This window comes from Echinops telfairi, unplaced genomic scaffold (genome assembly GCF_000313985.2).
Source record: "Echinops telfairi isolate 266 unplaced genomic scaffold, ASM31398v2 ScPeMD7_7466;HRSCAF=8504, whole genome shotgun sequence".
Taxonomy (NCBI): Eukaryota; Metazoa; Chordata; class Mammalia; order Afrosoricida; family Tenrecidae; genus Echinops; species Echinops telfairi.
The window spans coordinates 2503587-2520256 of record NW_022111366.1 but is presented as its reverse complement, the minus strand read 5'-3'; the positions used below and the strand labels follow the sequence as shown (position 1 = coordinate 2520256).

The 16670-nt window shown below is 51.0% G+C and overlaps 1 protein-coding gene across 1 annotated transcript in view; it reads left to right on the top strand.

Moving 5' to 3' along the window:
• Positions 1 to 567: 567 nt before the first annotated feature.
• Positions 568 to 16670, top strand: part of PHGDH (phosphoglycerate dehydrogenase) — a 44808-nt gene continuing 28705 nt past the window's right edge. Inside the window, exons 1-3 of the mRNA XM_004714875.3 lie at positions 568 to 776; positions 13593 to 13744; positions 15512 to 15577. Coding sequence (XP_004714932.1) covers positions 639 to 776; positions 13593 to 13744; positions 15512 to 15577 — 356 coding nt within the window. The 5' untranslated portion in view covers positions 568 to 638. The remainder of the gene's footprint in view (positions 777 to 13592; positions 13745 to 15511; positions 15578 to 16670) is intronic.

The window sequence follows — 16670 nt, the reverse complement described above, 5'->3', positions numbered from 1 at the left end:
AATGGAAGTCTGTGTCTGTAGATCCCAGCCTTGAAAACCTTAGGGGGTAAGACCTCTCTCACTAGAACGGAAATCAACAAATGGAATGGGTTGGGTTTGGAGGTTTGTTTATTTGTTTCCTGGGTGTTTGACCACCAGAGACATGGGGCTCCTTCTGCAGAGTCTAGCACAACGCCTTGCACATAATTGTTGCCCTCCATAAATGCGAGATATGCAAATGATGAACGAGTTCTTTAAGGAGGGGAAAATCAAGAGGAGAACTTCTTTTTCTCATAGTCAGATCGCTTAGGCTTCGTTTGTTCCAGATATGAATCAGCTAATCAGCGTAGACCGTGCTTTCATTTGCGTACCAGGTGTCGGGAGGCGCTTCTGCTGAGATTGAGAGATTGATTCATCTCCGGAGAAAAATAAAGTGGGCGCTGAACGGGCAGGCTGGAACCGCGAGGAGAAGGCGGAGCCACCAAGAGTTGGAGCCTTTCTGTCCAATCAAAAGAAGCGCTAGAAGGCGGAGGGGGAGGTAAAGGAGGAGCGGGAGCCCCAGAATCTTGCTCAGTTGCGCGAGCTCCAGGCCGAGCGGCAGTTTCTCGGTTAGGTTCTTGCCCCGAGGGAGCCCCGCGGTTCCGAGAGCGACTCCAGCCATGGCCTTTGCGGATATGCGGAAAGTGCTCATTAGTGACAGCCTGGACCCTTGCTGCCGGAAGATCCTGCAAGATGGAGGGCTGCGGGTGGTGGAGAAACAGAATCTGAGCAAGGAGGAGCTGATCGCTGAGCTGCAGGTAATGCAAACGGGAAAGGGCGTGGGTCCTGGCCACCGGCCACCGCCCCGGCCAGCGCGTCCCTGCCCTCCCTCCGGGTATCCGTCACCCCGGGGGCCTCCAGAGATGGAGGATTTGGGAGGGACGAACCCACGGCGGCGGGCTGCGAGATGCAAACTTTTTGTTTAGTTTGCAACAGCGTGGTTCCCGGTGGCTTGCCTTCCTCGGGCATTGCGACGCGCACGCTGCTCCAACTGGTCCTGCCGGCTCTCCGCGAGGTGCCAACGCGCCACGCCAGCGCCCTGGCGAGCAGCGGCCCAGCGGCCGGTCCACGCGCGGCAGGGACCCGAGGGGGCAGGGACGCCAAAGTGGCTTCCTTCGGGGAGCTCTGGACCCAGGGGCTCCTCTTAGAGCAAATCCCGACTCGGTCGGCAATCTGGTGGGTGCTGAGGAAGCTGCTGGGGCAGGCGGCCCTGCTGGGGCAGCAAACGCCATGCCTGCTATAGGCTGATGCAAGACTCCTGCATGCTTTCGCCGCCCCCTGGGCCTCTGGGGGAGCGCTCTGAGCGAAGGAGGCGGGCAGGGGGCGCCCAGGCGATCGCCACCCACGTGGCCGCCCGCCGCCTGACGCTGGGGCCCTTGCCCCTCCACCTGGATCAGGCCACAGTGCCTTACTTCTGACCTGGAGAGACCAGGCTGACCCAGAATCCTGTCTCTTCCAAACATCCCCCGAAAGTTTATTTTCCTGAGCAAGTCTTTCGGTCATTGGCCACCTCTGCATTGTGACACACCAGGAACTCCTGCTTCAGATCTTATCGACCCTGCTTGAAAAAGACCTTTGAAGTTTGGTAGCTGTATCTCAGAAGAGATTAATGAGCCTTCCTCTTCAGCTCCTGCACTTCCCCACTCTCACCCATCCCCCTAGACTCTCCCCTTGGCCAGGCCTGGCCTCCGACCACCCCCATTAACCACACAAACAAAACAACTCAACCCAACCCACAAACAAAAAACTCAACTCAACCCACTTCCCACTCCAGGCATTGGCCAACCTCTTAACCAGGGTTGCCTTAACCCTTCAAGGCAGCTGTTGATGTTTCAGCTTTGCCACACGCTTAGTCCTCAAAACAGCCTGGGGCCCTCCTTGTCCGCCTGTCTGTCAGAGGCGGTTTCCCCATGGAACCTCGCACTTCCACCCACCCTGGCACTGAATCCAGTTTCCCAGCTCTTGTACCCAGAGAAGTTCCCTTCTACTCTGCCTGCTCTTGGGCAGCATGACTTATACAGATGGAAGGACCCAATAAGGCAGTACGTCAGTGCCAAGTCGACCATTTCACTGCCTGCTGGAAGTGTAGAGAAAGGGGGGTGTCATTATGGCCTGGTGTGGGGTTAAGGAGAGGGTCCCCCCACAAATCATCACAGGTCCGGTAGGCTCAATTGTACAGCGATAATAAGTAAAGATTATAGTAGTAAGGTGACCAGATTTTAACATTGGTAAAACGGGACACCATTGATAAAACTCACCTGGTGAAATAGCCACATGGCAGCCGAAAACCGTATACCCTAGCTGGTCGTGCATTCTTTCCACAAAGCGGGACTTTTTTTAAAACGCCGCGGGATGCGGGAAACATTGTTAAAAATCGGAACCCCCGCCCGGCCAAAAGTGGAACGTCTGGTCACCTTATAATAAAGTCATAGAGCGCATGAGAGGTAGAGAAGAGATTGGAAAAATGGAGTCAGACACTATTCATGGTAGCATTGCTTATGTCAGCCCCGCTTTGTGGTCCACGTAGGGGGAGCCCAGCCACGAGAGAAGGAGAGAGCTTCGGGGGTGAGAGCCGTGGAGAGCTTCAACTTTATTGCTAACCAAGGGTTATATCTTATTAGGGGGACATGATTACAGGTAAGGGGATCTATGATAGGCATAAGTGTAACAGGAAGGGGATGAGCTAGGGGTGTGCCCATAGGAATGGGAAGGTCTAGGGGTATACATGTGACAAGATGGGTGGACCCTAGATTCATGATGGCAGCCTAACTTTGGTCATCCTTGGGCAGGTTTGACCTCTCTGGTGTCTCCTACAAGGAAACAGACAACTACTATCCTTATCAGAAGGAGTGGGCCCTACTTGTGGGATAAACAGTGTTGTCTGCTGGCTCCAGATGGCTACTTCTGATGACCTCCAAGTGTATAGTCATTCGCAAGCCGCTAAGTTTGGCATATATTTGGGGGGGACAACTTGGGAGGAATCCTGTTTCCCATAGCCTGGCCTGGTGTACAGGGGTTTTGGGACCTGACTGGATGTCCTGGCGGGCTGGCAGGGAAGTGGAGCCCCTGCATGGTCCCGTCTCCTCCCTGGTGGTAGACTCGCAGCCACTGGCCTTGGCTCGGGAGTGGTTTGCAGAGCGGTTTTGACACACACATCGGGCAGCAGGCTGGGAGGAGTGCCTTTTGTTGTGGTTGTTAGGTCGTGATGTTTGAGGCCATCGTGGCAGCCACTGCATCAGTCCATCTTGCTCAGGGTCTGCCCGTCTTTTGCCGGCTCTTCACTTTACCAAGCATGATGTCCTTCTCCAGAGATTGGTCTCTCCTGACAACATATCCCAGGTGTGTAAGGTAAGCGAAGTCCCACCATCCTTACCTCTAAGCAAGTAAGGACCCATACCTCCTGGCTGGACTTCTAAGACAGATTCGTTTGGCCATTTTGGCAGCCCTTGGGACTGTCCATGTTCTCTGCCAGCACCATAATTCAAATGCATTGATTATTCTTCAGTCTTCCGTAGTCAATGTCGAACTCTTCCATGCAGACGAGGCAATTGAATGGCGTGGGCCAGGCACACCTTAGTCCTTGCTTTGTGTAAAGTATTACAAAGAAGGAGGTTACTTTGAGGACAGGATCACCAGACCCTAGCCTTGGCATTGTCTATGCTCAGGGAAGCAGCAGTCAAAAGAGGGCCTTTACCACTTTCTAATACAAGTGTACGAACTTAATGGTCTTGGCGGGTGCGGGTGGGGTGGGGAGAGAGGGACGCTGTAATAGGTTATGGAGGGTGACAGACTGTTGCTAGTCTGGGGTCCTGACACCCACTTCAGTCTGCAGCTGAAACTTACAGAACTCTTTAAAACTCACTGCCGTCACGTCAGTGCTCACTTAGAGCCACCCTATATGGCAGGGTCGAACTGCCCCTGAATTTCCGAGATTAAGGGAGTAGAAAGCTCTGTCTGATGATTTCGAACTGCTGACTACTCTGATCACAGCCCCATGCATAACCACCACTAAGCCATGGAGGGCCTTTACCGAACCCTTTAAAGCTTTGACAATACCTTCCCAGAAAGGAGGGCCTTTGTCAGTACCATTGACTAGGGAGGCTGAAGAATGATCGCTACATGTGAATGATGGTGCTGGTGGAGAATATTGAAAGTACCCTGGACTTCCAAAAGAACCAACAGGTCTGTCTTGCAAGAAGTACAGCCCGAGTGCTCCTGGATGTCAGACTTTGTCTCAAGTACTTTCGACATGCTATCAGGAGAGACCAGTCCCCGGGGAAGGACGATGCTTGGTACAGGAGAGGGGCAGCGAAACAAGAGGAAGGTCCTGGACAAGGGGGGTTGACACGTGGACGGCGGCAATGGACTCAAGCAGAAGACCAATTGTGAGGATGGCGCAGGACCGGGCAGTGCTTCACTCTGGTGCACAGGGTCGGTAGCAGTCAGATCTGACGTGATGACGTCAAGCAGCAACAATAACATGTCTGCTGGGCACAGTAGGCCCATTGGGAGGGCTGTGCCATTGTGTGTGTCATTGTAAAATGTCAGCTTTAGAAGGTCACTTAATCGTGAGCTGCTCCCTAAAAGGGCCCCTTTCCTATTATGTCTTGTTATTGTGTAGTGCCAACTGCCCCCCCCCCCCCATTATTTATTTATTTAAAAAATACCACTGGTGGGAACTGGGACCGGCCAGGGGGCCTCAGTTTTCAAGCCTTGGTATTCCTAGCCAGCCTCGAAGCCAGCCTAGTTCGCTCTCTCACTTTTTCATGGTACGTCCATTCCCCTTAGACCGGTGGTTCTCAACTTCCTCATGCCGCGACCCTTTCATACAGTTCCTCATGTTATGGTGACCTCCCAACCATAACATTTTGTTGCTACTTCATTACTGTAATTTTGCTACTGTTATGAATCGGGCGACCCCTGTGAAAGGGTCGTTCGATTCCCCCAAAGGAGTCGTGACCCACAGGTTGAGAACCGCTGCCCTAGAATGATCCTTTCCCAGCTTACAGTGAGTCACCCAACTCATGAGTAGATAAAGGAATGCTTTCAAAGGCCATGCCTGCATTTATAAAAACAAAATAGGATATATCCAAGAGCGATGACCCATAGCAAGGTGCACGATTGTTTCATGAAATTCCCTTCATTGTGAGAGGGGTGTGTGGTATGTGAATATCTAATCACAACTTAGGTGTCTTTTGATTGTTTTAAGGAGAGAGCACTCAAAAAGCTTGACAAACACTGGCTTCAAGCAAAAAAGCATCCTTTTGAAACAGAACTCGGGCTGTGTGCCTCTCTTTGTCCCCAGGTATCACCTCATCAAGAAATGCAATATGTAGGGAGACAGATACGAACGATCTTACTATGCATCAATGCCTTTTAAAGTTTCACCAGAACTCAAAATAAGAAATTCATTTTACATCATAACTCAGTACACACAGATGCATGTAACAAGGAAACGTATTTACATATAAACACAATAAGGTTTCACGAAATGATACTCTATATGTGGTGCACTTAAAGAATAATATTTTGCTTCATTGAGTACTATTAGTTGTCCAAACATGTCCCCTACACCCGCCACCCCCAAAACAAAAGGAAAACCACCTTACTGCCATCAAGTTGACTGAGTGGCCACTCAGTAGAACAACTCCCGTGGGTTTCTGAGGCTATACCTCTAGATGGGAGCAGAAAGCCTCATCTTTCTCCCAAGGAGTGGCTGGTGGCTTGGAACTGCTGACCTTGTGGCTAGCAGCCCAATGCCTAACTCACTATGTCACCTTTTCTGACTCAAAGTGACCCAAAACAGGGTTTCTGAAGCTGTATATGTTTATGGGAGCAGATGACGGGTTACCCCAGCACCACCAGGGTCCCCTAAATGGAATGCTGTAGTGCATTTAACCTCGTGGGGTAGTGGATGGCACCCTGGGCTGCCGGCCATGCCCTGCATGAGAAGACGAGGCTTCCTGCTCTCCTGAAGCTGTACCGCCTTGGAAAACCAAAGGAGTCATTCGACTCTGCCCTGTAGGGGCCCTGAGGGTGGGAATGGACTCCTGGCAGAGAGGTTGGTTTTCAGTTTAAGGCACCTTTGTGTCCTTATCTCAGAATTGTAAGAAAGATACAGGGCACACACGTGAAAGTTCATCTTTTAAAAGACTATTTTAAAATCAGCACATTTACTCAAGGAGTTAGCTTGCAAAAACTTAACCACCCAGTGAGTCAAGATCAAATCTGTTCAAAACGGCATACTTGCCTTCTCATTGAATATGATTTAAATCAGTGGTGCAAGCAATTTTAGAGTTACCCCGAGGCCAAGCCCAGCCCCCTTGGGAAAGCAAGCATGTGCAGACTTGAGAACCATGCTTGGATTTCCACTGCTGAGTTGGCAGTTTTTCCGGAGCAGGCGTCTTTGAAGCAGACCAGTGGCTGTTTCCAACCCTCCAGCAGCTAGGGACGGGGAGGGGGAGGACACCAAATGTAGACAGTTTCTGTTCCTCCCAGCTGCAGGGCCGAGGTGTAGCCCTCGGGGAGCTGGGAACAGGAGTGTCCGCAGAGGTGCTTTCCTGTCCGGGAGGGCAGAGGACAGGGAGGATCTTGGGATGCTGGAGAAGAAAGTTGTTAGTTGCCTTCAAAGTGGTGCTTCCAACATCATTCCTCTCGTTCAGTGGTTCTCAACCTTCCTAATGCCTTAATACAGTTCCTGAATGCTACCCCCCACCCCCCACTACCATGACTTAGTTCTACCTTGAAAATCCAGCTAGACTGGAGTACACACATTAGTACAGATAAGAGCTCTCGACATATGGAATTCGGGACAGATAAAACCCTCAGGAATAGTAGTGGGAGTAGGGTAGGGAGGGTAGGGAGATGGGGGTTAAGGGGGAGAAAGGGGAACCCATCACAAGGTTGGATCTTTAGCCCCTGGGTGACAAAGAACAGTAGGGTGGGTGAAGGGAGACAACAGACAGTGTAAGACATGAAATAACAATAATAATATATAATTGATCAAGGATTCAGGAGGGTGGGAGGGAGGAGAAAAAAGAGGAGCTGATACCAAGGGTTCAAGTAGAAAGAAATGTTTTGGAAATGTTGATGGCAACATATGTACAAGTGTGCTTAATACTACTGAATGATGGATTGTTACAAGACTTGTGAGAGCCCCTCAATAAAATGATTAATTTAAACACAAACCAAGTGGCGCTTCCAAACACAACAGAACGAAACACTGCTGGTTCTGCCCCATTTTCAAGGTTTCCCATCTTTGGATCTCCTGGATGGTGGCCACCGTGTATTGTGAGTTTCTTCTAGTCTATGGTTGCGCATGGGCTGCGATCTGCATGGTCGGCAGATCGAAACCACCAGTGGCTCCACGAGAGAAAGACTGGGTTTTCTACTCTGGTCCGCGGTTAAGTCTCAGAGGCCCACAGGGGATCACGACGAGGCAGCAGTGACTCGATGGCAGTGCGTTATTTTTTCTCTAGTCTATGCGCTCGCCATCCAGCACTGCCATAGAGGCTGTTTCGTTACGAAAAATGGACTAATTTTTGAAGTCAGTCTTGCCTTTTTCTTCAGCCTCCACTGAAACCTGTCCACTCTGGGTGACTCTGCTGGTATCTGAAATACCAATGCTTGTAGCATCTCAGCGACTCAATAGGCGAGCCTCTGTAGAATGACCAAGCGGCAGACACCTTAATTGTAATGAACTTCGAAGAGGAGGACGTGGGCATTAGGAGAGGGTCGTCATGCATAAGTGGAGGGCTGGGGTAGGCAGCATGCTGCAAAATCATGGGGGGTTGAGCTATGCCCTATGGAGGGGGCAGTGCCTGAGCGTGCAGGGGATTTGAGGGAGACAGATAGGCTGGCTCTCGATAAATGTGTTGTCTGAATGGGCGAAGGGGGCGGTTGATTGTGAGAAACCTTGGAAGCCAGTTGACTGATCGATGTGGGAGTCCTGGTTCTAGTTGTGGGTGAGTGGGTGTCTCTTAAGGCAGTTGCCTGCCTGGGTCACTAAACGATGGAACACCGATTTGAAACGCTTCAGACTTCCTGGTGCCAAAGGTGGATTTGAGGGTATAGAGCCACTAGAGGGTAAGTCAAGAGACCTAGTGGCGCTGAGGTTAAGCATGTACATTTCGTTGGTAAATTCGAACCCATGAGCCTCTTTGTGGAATAAAGATTTGCAGTCTGTTTTCATAAAGATGACAGTCTTGGAAGCCCTGTGGGGCAGTTCTGTCCTGTCCTGTGGGGTCATCGTTAGTCAGAATCACTAATGGATTGGGTTTGGGCTTGAGCAAGGTGAACTTCAAGAAAAGTGCAAAAAAAAGAAAAAGAGAGAGAGCATGCTGTAGACAGACACTCTGCTTGCGTGTGTGTGTGTGTGTGGTTTCTTAAAGCGTGTTTCTGCGCTTGAGTTTAGAGTGGCAAGAATGGGGTGGAATTCTGGGAACCTACCGTCCAGTGGGAATGATGGAGAAACCACAGAATCCAGAGCAGCCATGGGCCTGAGGGAAGGAAGGAGGTGATGAGGTTAGCAGTCTGGTCCAAATCCTCTTCTCTACAGTTGAACTTTGATCCTGACCCTTTGTCCTGGGCTGACCACTTCAAAGGAAGGTTTATTTCCTCAGCATGGTCACCCTTTACTTAAAGGGTAGTTACTGGTTGGAAAGGAATGCATGTAAAATGTGCTTACATACGGCCAAATTGTCTTCAGAAAAGATGGTGCCATATTTAGTCTCTTGTTCCCCTGCACCCTCCCCGACACAGAGCATGACCATTGCTTTAGCCAATGTGATGCCTGAAAACGCATTTCAATTTTAGTGGTCTTCCTTCTATTCTCTTTAATTATTGCTGACCTATTTAATGAAGTAATTTGCTTTCAACTTTTTTTTTTTTTTTGCGAATTGGGTGAATGTTTACAGAGCAAACCAGTTTTCATACACATTTTGCTTCATGACATTGATTATAGTGCGTCCCGCAAATGAACATTTTCTTGCTACCTCGTTCCCTCATTCATAGCGATCAAGTCCATTCTGATGGCTGGCAGCCCCCAGACAGGGTAGAACTGCCCCTGGGCGCTTCCCAGACTGTAAATCTTTACAGGACTGGAAAGATGCATCTTTCTCCCACAGAGTAGCTGTTGGTTTCAAACTTCTGACCTTGTGGTTACTAGCCCAACACATCACCACGATGCCACCAAGGCTCCTTCTATAATGTATTGCAACGGCCACGCCAAACTCACAGACCCTATTCATAGAAGGTGGGAATCCTTGGCATTTGGACTTATCATGACTGGTAAATCCGTCCAAGGTTTCTGCCTGGAACGGACGGTCTGCCCTCGCCTCTGACCTCATCATGTTGACGTCTTGTCATGCTCTCCGGCTCTTCCTTGGTTACAGGTCAGAGTTTGCCATGGTGATGGCTTCCTGGTTCCTGGGCTGGTTTGCCGTCTTTAAGTGCCTTTTTTTCATGTCGAAAATGGGGACAGTTATACCCTTCTCTGCAGGGCGGTGCTGAGAATAATGCATGGCCTCTGGTATAATGTTTGGCACCTCCTAGGTGTGCATGTTGATATTTACAACACAGATTGGGGAAAGGAGCATGATGGAGAAACAGCTAACAACACAGATAGAGGGAGCTTTTTCATACCTACCCCTTGCCATAGGGACGTAAAATAAGTGGAGCTGCGAAGGAAGCTGCAGGTCAAAGAGAGGACAGCACTTGTGAAACACGATACTAGTGACATAGGGGCAGGGGTTGTTGGCAAAGGTTTTGTGGAAGAGAAGTTGCTGAGCCTTGGGAATTGACAGAGCATTAGCAGGGCCAGGAACTCGAATGTGGGGTGGAGAGCAGCATCCCCCCAGCTGATGTTCTCTGAGGCTGCTGCAGGAAAATCAGGGACCCCTGGATACGCCCCGTGCTGGCCTCATCCCTAGCGCAGTGACCTGGAGGATAGCTTCCTTTTGCTATCTTCGCAGCATCCATTCGTGCACCTGTCACAGCGCTCATGGTGATGACGGACTGTGGTGTGTCTGTCGCTGTGAGTCCCTTGAGGACTGGGGCTGTGCTGAAAGGACTTAGCATAATACTGTATATATGCATGCAAAATCCCAAAACACAGTACCATGGAGTGGGTCCTGACTCACAGTGACCCGAGCTACATATGGTTTGTGAGGCTGCAAATCTCCCTGGGAGCAGACAGCCTCATCTTTCTCCTTTGGAGCAACTGGTTGGTTTGAACCACAAGTTTGTGATTAGCCTTACAATAATTTACCCAACAGTGCCCGCAGGGTTCCCCACTCACTGCCAACGAGTTGATTTTTGAGACAAACTTTATGGGTGTAGTAGTAGAAAGCCTCATCTGTCTCCCGTGGAGCAACTGCTGGTATCGAACTGCTGACCTTGCAGTTAGCAGCCTGAGTTAGTCCGGGTTGACTAGAGAAACAAATTCATAGATGTGTGTAAGAGAGAACTTTATATCAAAGAGCAATTGTTCATTAAGAAAGCATTGCAGATCAAGTCCATAAGTCTGATATCACCCGCATGTCGATACTAGTCTATAAATTCCTCTTTAGACTCACACAGCCATCCAGTGATGCTATGCAGGAAGATCACAGTCTAGTGGGTGGAAAGTCTTGTGGATCCAGTGGTGGTGAAAGCATCTCAGCACTGGCGTGGGTCTCCACATGGCTCCTCCAGTTCCTGGGTTGTGGCTCCATCAGTGCAGCTCCATCTGGCTTATCAACAGGAATGTCTCGCAGGGAGATAGTGTGTGTCTGGCCTCCAGTGAGCTATTTATCTCCTTAGTGCCTCCAAATGGGTTATCAAGCTGCGACCTGAGTGACAGGCTAGACTCCACCCCTTTACTCTTAATAGTCTCAAGTTGACACTGGGTTATGTAACTGCCACACAGCCCAACTGGGAATCCACTAGGCCACCAGGGCTCCTGCATACAAACAAGGCTCCCAATAAATGTAAATCCGTTGTTACTGAGTTACCCCATGTGTGTTAATAGAACTGTGCTCTGTACGGTTTTCAGTGACTAGTTTTTGAGCAGTCCCTCACCAGGCCTTTCTTCCAAGGTGCCTCTACTGGGCTGGAACCACAGGACCTCCATCCAGTAAACAGAAGTAAACAAAAGGAAAGGGGATAGTGGATTTAGGCAACCTTATCTTTCTTGGGCTTCAGTTTCTCATTAAATTGGATTGCTGCTTGTGAATGTTCCTCTGAATGTTCACTTGGAGGCTGTGTTTCAGAACCTCAGCTGTACAGGGGCTTGAGGGATCCTACATCTGGCTCTCTGTGATCAAGGCCTGGCTGGCCCCAGCCCACGAGAAGGCATGGAACCTGCTTCTAAACTCCCCTGGGAAAGAATTCTGCAGTCTCTCCTGAACGATCCCGGCTCCGGTGCTCAGAAACCCTGATGACCTAAATAGTCCATGCTTCAGCATTCTCTCCTTTCCCCTTCTTCCCTGCGTGGACGTGAATTGCGCCTGCTTCTCTGGTAGGACGTGCTCGATAGTTTACTCTACCTGTACAAACTTGCTCCAGGCCCTGCGGGTGCACAGTCAATCCGTGTGGGCCTTCACCCTGGGAACCGCCGTCATGTGGCTGATTCCCGTGTCCAGAATCCAGGCAGTGGGGAGGGGAGAAATGAGAAGGTTCTGGTTGGATCCAGGTAAGTTCTGCCATGAGGAGAATGCAGAGGCTCACACTGGCGGCTGCCAGATCAGACTCGGGAGGAACCTGCAAGCCGTCTGCTCCGACCCTCTCCTTGTGCGCATGGAGACCAGGGGTAGGGAGTGATTGGACTTGTCTACAGGGACCGGCTTGCTGCTGCCAGACCTACGACTAGAACTCTGGCCGTGGGATTGATTGCCACGGGGTGTTTTTACACTGGCTGTCTTTGCTTTCTGGGGCGGAGTACAGACTGCTGAGTATTTTGGGGCTCCTCGTTTGCTATTTGGGCAAGAATAAGACCTGGTTCTGGGAAGATGCCAGAAGATTCTATATGAGCCTAAAAGGACCATCCTGGGGGATGGCTTGCCCACTTGAAGGGTCTGTGATGGATTTTAAGACTCATTTGTTACATGTGCACCTTTGCAGTCGAATATCGTCTGGGTTGCTGAGCAAATAAATCGCAGTTGATGGTTCTCTCCTGCTGCCCCTTTCTTGGATTTCAGGTTTAGGAAATGTTCCTCCCACCATTGTGTCTTTCATTCACTTAGAAAGCCGTCTATTCAACCAGGTTAGCGAGTCCCGGCCTGGGTTCTAACTCGTAACAACGCTATAGGGTAGAGTAGAACTGCCCATGTCAGTTTCCAAGTCTGTAAGGTTTTTTGTTTTTTTAATTTATTATTAATGGGAGTTAATACATAGAGGCTATAAGTCTTTAGGGAAGCAGAAAGCCTCATCTTTTCCCCTCCAAGTAGCTAGTGAGTTTTAACCACCAACCTCTTGGCTAGCAACCTAAGGCCACCAGGGATCCTAGTGCCTGGCTTAGGAACCTTTAAAGAGTTAGAGCTGCCTCTACCCTCCAGGACCTCGTTATCTGTGGAGAAGGTGATGTCAGTTGAGTGGACCAGACATTACCTTTCCCATTTCATTATCTCTTCCCGCATCAGAGGGGACGGAAGCTCGGGTTCACAACTAGCTCGTAGCTAGTGAGGGAAGGAGCTTGGATTTGAATCCTGGCCAGACAGATGACAGACTTTGAAGATATCCCTTCTAGCATATATTCAAATTCAGTCAGCACCCAGGAACGGTCACTTTGGGCAAAGCAGCATGCAGGAATAGAGAACTCACCGAGATGAACAGGCCATGGTTTCTGACTTCCTGTATGGGTCTGGCACTCACTGAGAATCCATTAAGGATATGCACCACTTAGCTGGTCCTGGGTGCTCCTCCTGGCAGTGGGTGGTGTGGTGCACTCCAGGGAGAGACGGGCCTGCTGTCTAGAGCCCCAGAGTGGGTGCTGAGTGTGCCACGTGAGCACTTGGCGTCCTAGCACTGTGGAGCCTCCAGTTGGGCAGATGGTTAATGCTCTGGATTGGTAATGGGCAGGTTAGAGGCTGGACCCAACCAACAGGTACTTAGGAAGATAGACCTGGTGGTGCACTTCCAAAGAACCGGCCATTGTAAACCTTCTGGAGCCCTGTTCTACTACGACACATAGGGGTCGCCATGAGTTAGTTTTTCTGGTTTTGAGCTACATAGTCTCCTCAACTCTCAGTGAAGAGGATGTGACTCTTAGCCCACAGCTCTCTGACTTGTTGCAGGGATTCCAAACTAGCCTGTGCGCAGGCTATGAACCTGTCCGCGCGGGTCTGGGAATGAGTCAAGGTTTCGAGGTGGTGCGAATGGCGTTAGTTGGTGGTTATTCCCCCCTCGCAGCTCTGGAAGAAAGACCTGGTGATCGACTGCCACCGAGATCACAGGCAAGAAAACCACATGGGAGCAGCCCTGCTCTGTCACGTGGGTCAGAATTGACAGTGGTGGGTAGTAGGGGAATGAGTCGATTTTCCTGTGGGAATATGAATCTCAAGTGAACTCTCTGGACCTTGGTGTCTCCCCTGCCTCAGGACTGCGAAGGCCTTATCGTCCGCTCGGCCACCAAGGTGACTGCGGATGTCATCAACGCTGCAGACAAGCTCCAGGTGGTGGGCAGGGCCGGCACGGGCGTGGACAATGTGGACCTGGAGGCTGCCACCAGGAAGGGTGTCCTGGTCATGAAGTAAGTCAGGGAGCCTGAGGGGTTGGTGTGGATCTTGACAGAGAGAAAGCCATGTCTGATTGAGCGGAGCGGGGCAGCTGAGGGGGGCGCTGGGTCTTGGCCCCTGAGTCCAGAGGTACGATCAACGTCCAGAGCTTAGTGGTTCTCGGCCATTGGAAGTAGGGGCTCTTGGTGCTCTCACAAGGTGCCACCCCCTTACCCCATGTGCAGCCCAGCTGGGGAGTGAGGAAGACGTTCGTGAATACAGCTGCTTTCCCTGTACGCCTCCACCTCTTGCTCCGTTCATGGTCAGGTTTTGTAGAAGCTCTGCCTTATTCCACCTTGAACGAAGATGCTGCTGCTGCCGGTAATAGGAGTCCACACCCTTCCTCTTCCTCCCTGCCCCACAGGGAGCCTAGTCACCACCCCAGCTCTTTCTTCGCGCCCTGTGCCGAGAAGTGTTGCTTTGCAGAAGCCCGGCATACCAGCACAGAGCCCTCTCGTTTCTGGCTCCCGTTCTGGGGCCTTGCTGGTGGGACAGGCTGTTTATCCCCTGTCTGTGCCCCCACCCTTGAGCCTGTACCCATCTCTTGAGGTCCTCACTGTCCTCAAGGCCTTGCCCCTCCCCTGCTCTCCACGTGCCCCTGTAGGGTAGCAGGTAGCTGGCCTGTCGTTGGCCTTGGTCAATAACAGACAGGCACAAGGTTAAACAGTAACGTTCTTTCTTGCCCTAGACACAGCCAGCCCCCAGGCCCCGCTCCTCACGCCTCCCCTTCTAAGCTGGTGGTAGGGGGAGAGCCGGAAGTCAGACCTCTTGTGGGAAAAGACTGACACTGACAATCCTCTCATGTCTCCAGTAGCATCACTTGACTTTTTCTCCATGCACCCTTAGTTTCCAGGGGTGAACAGACCTAATGGGGTAGGAGAGTGGATCTGTGTGTTAAACTCTTCCCAGCACGGGACTTGGAGAAAAGGATGAGCTTTGTGGGTGGCCACCTCTATTCTCCTTCCTGTAAAATGGGGAGAGCCAACCTAGCCCTGGGGCTGGGGTATGAGGAGGCTAGTAACACCCTTCTCCATTCCGGACTTACTGTGAGCGGAGCAGACGAAGAGCCGGAGGTCAAAAAAGCAGCATGGTTACTGCCAAACGTAATGTGGTGGGCATCTGTGGCAAAGTAGACAGACTCACCCACTCACCGAGGAGCCCTGGTGGCACTGAGTGATGGATGCCTTGGGCTGCTAGCCAACCACAGAGCCGGTGGTTCGAAACCCACCAGCTGCTCTGCAGGAACAAGCTGAGGCTGTCTCCAGCCTCGGAAACCCTATGGAGCAAAGCAACTCTGCCCCATTAGGGTCACTATGCAGTGGAATCAACTGGGTGACTGTGGGCTACCCGCCCATCCCATGAACCCTGGTGCCACAATGGTTAAGCACTCAGCTGCTCAATGGAAGGCGTTTGAAACCCACACTGAGGGAGGCTCTGGGAGAGGAAAAGTACAAGCCGCTCCCCCAAAGATGGGCAAGTCTATTGCAGTGTGACTGGGCCACTGTGGGCCAGAGTCAACTTGACTTTACCTAACAAGCCCCACCACCCATCCCTCACAGGAACAGACCTAGTAAGACATGGCATGGTGCTCGGAGGATCCTGTGCCTTCTGCAGGTAGGGATGTCTGTAAGAAGCACCGCGGAAGGGCGGAGCCACATGTAGCTCTCCCAATCTCGTGGGGCAGGAGTGGGCGTCCTGGGTCTGGGTGCACTGATGTATCCCCTCTTGCCTTTGGTCTTTAGCACCCCCAACGGGAACAGCCTCAGTGCTGCGGAGCTCACCTGTGGGATGATCATGTGCCTGGCCAGGTAAGCCCCGCCCTTCTCAGAAAGCCTGTCCGTCCAGTGGCTCCTGACTGGCCAAGCACACCGACCCCGGGAAGTAGACTTTTAGCTTGGGGATGCTCACAGCGCTGAGAACCTTCAGGCGATAAGTCTTTCTGCGGAACATTCAGTACACTGGTTCCCTCCACATCCAGAGGTCAACAGCTCCTCAGTTTCCTGGTGATTACGAATGGAGAGAGGAGGGGGAGAGGCAGGTCTGCTACTCAGAACCCAGGGACATGACTGCTCCCTGACGGAACCCTTTCTGTTACTCTGTGCTCATTTTTCCGTCTGGACATCCATCCTATACTGTAGCCAGAGCAGTAGGTCTCTGAGCACCCGGCCTTCACCGGTCTCTATGCTTTGCAGTTACTGTTGGAGCCTCTCCTCCTGCAGTCTTTGTGTAGGCAACCTGAGTTTGTCCTTTAAGATTAAGCTTAAGTGTTATACAAGGAGCCCTAAAAAAGAAAAAATAATTAAAAAATGACCCATGGTGGTGTAGTGGTTACAATGTTGGGCTGCTAACTGCAAGGTCAGCTTTTTCAAAACCACCAGCTGCACTGCGGGAGACAAATGAGACTTTCTACTCCCATACAGAGAGTTAACAGTCTTGGAAACTCAAAGAGGCGGTTGCACCCTGCCTATAGGGTTGCTGCGAGTTGGCATTGACTCGACGGCAGTGCGTGTTTTTGTTGCTGCTGTTGTTTCATACATAGAGCTATGTTCCCACGGACTCCTAAGGCCCTCACACTCTGTCACTCTTCTTACAAGTCCAAATTGTAATTCAGTGAGACAAAAAGCTGCCTTGCCTGGGGACTCTCTGTGCCTGCCTATGAATTGACATTGGACTCTGATATTTAGAGAATTGCAGTGTGGCTGGAGAGCAGGTGAGCAGGGCCTCTCAGTGGGGGACTTTGAACTGGTAGCATGAATTTCTGGAGTGTCGCGACTCTAGGAGGCTGGATGAAACAGTGGCCAAAGGAAGAGAAGTGCCACAATAAGGAAAAAATAAGTGCCGAGACTGTGTATATGTAAGCACACACCTCGAGACTGTGTATATGTAAGCACACACCTCGAG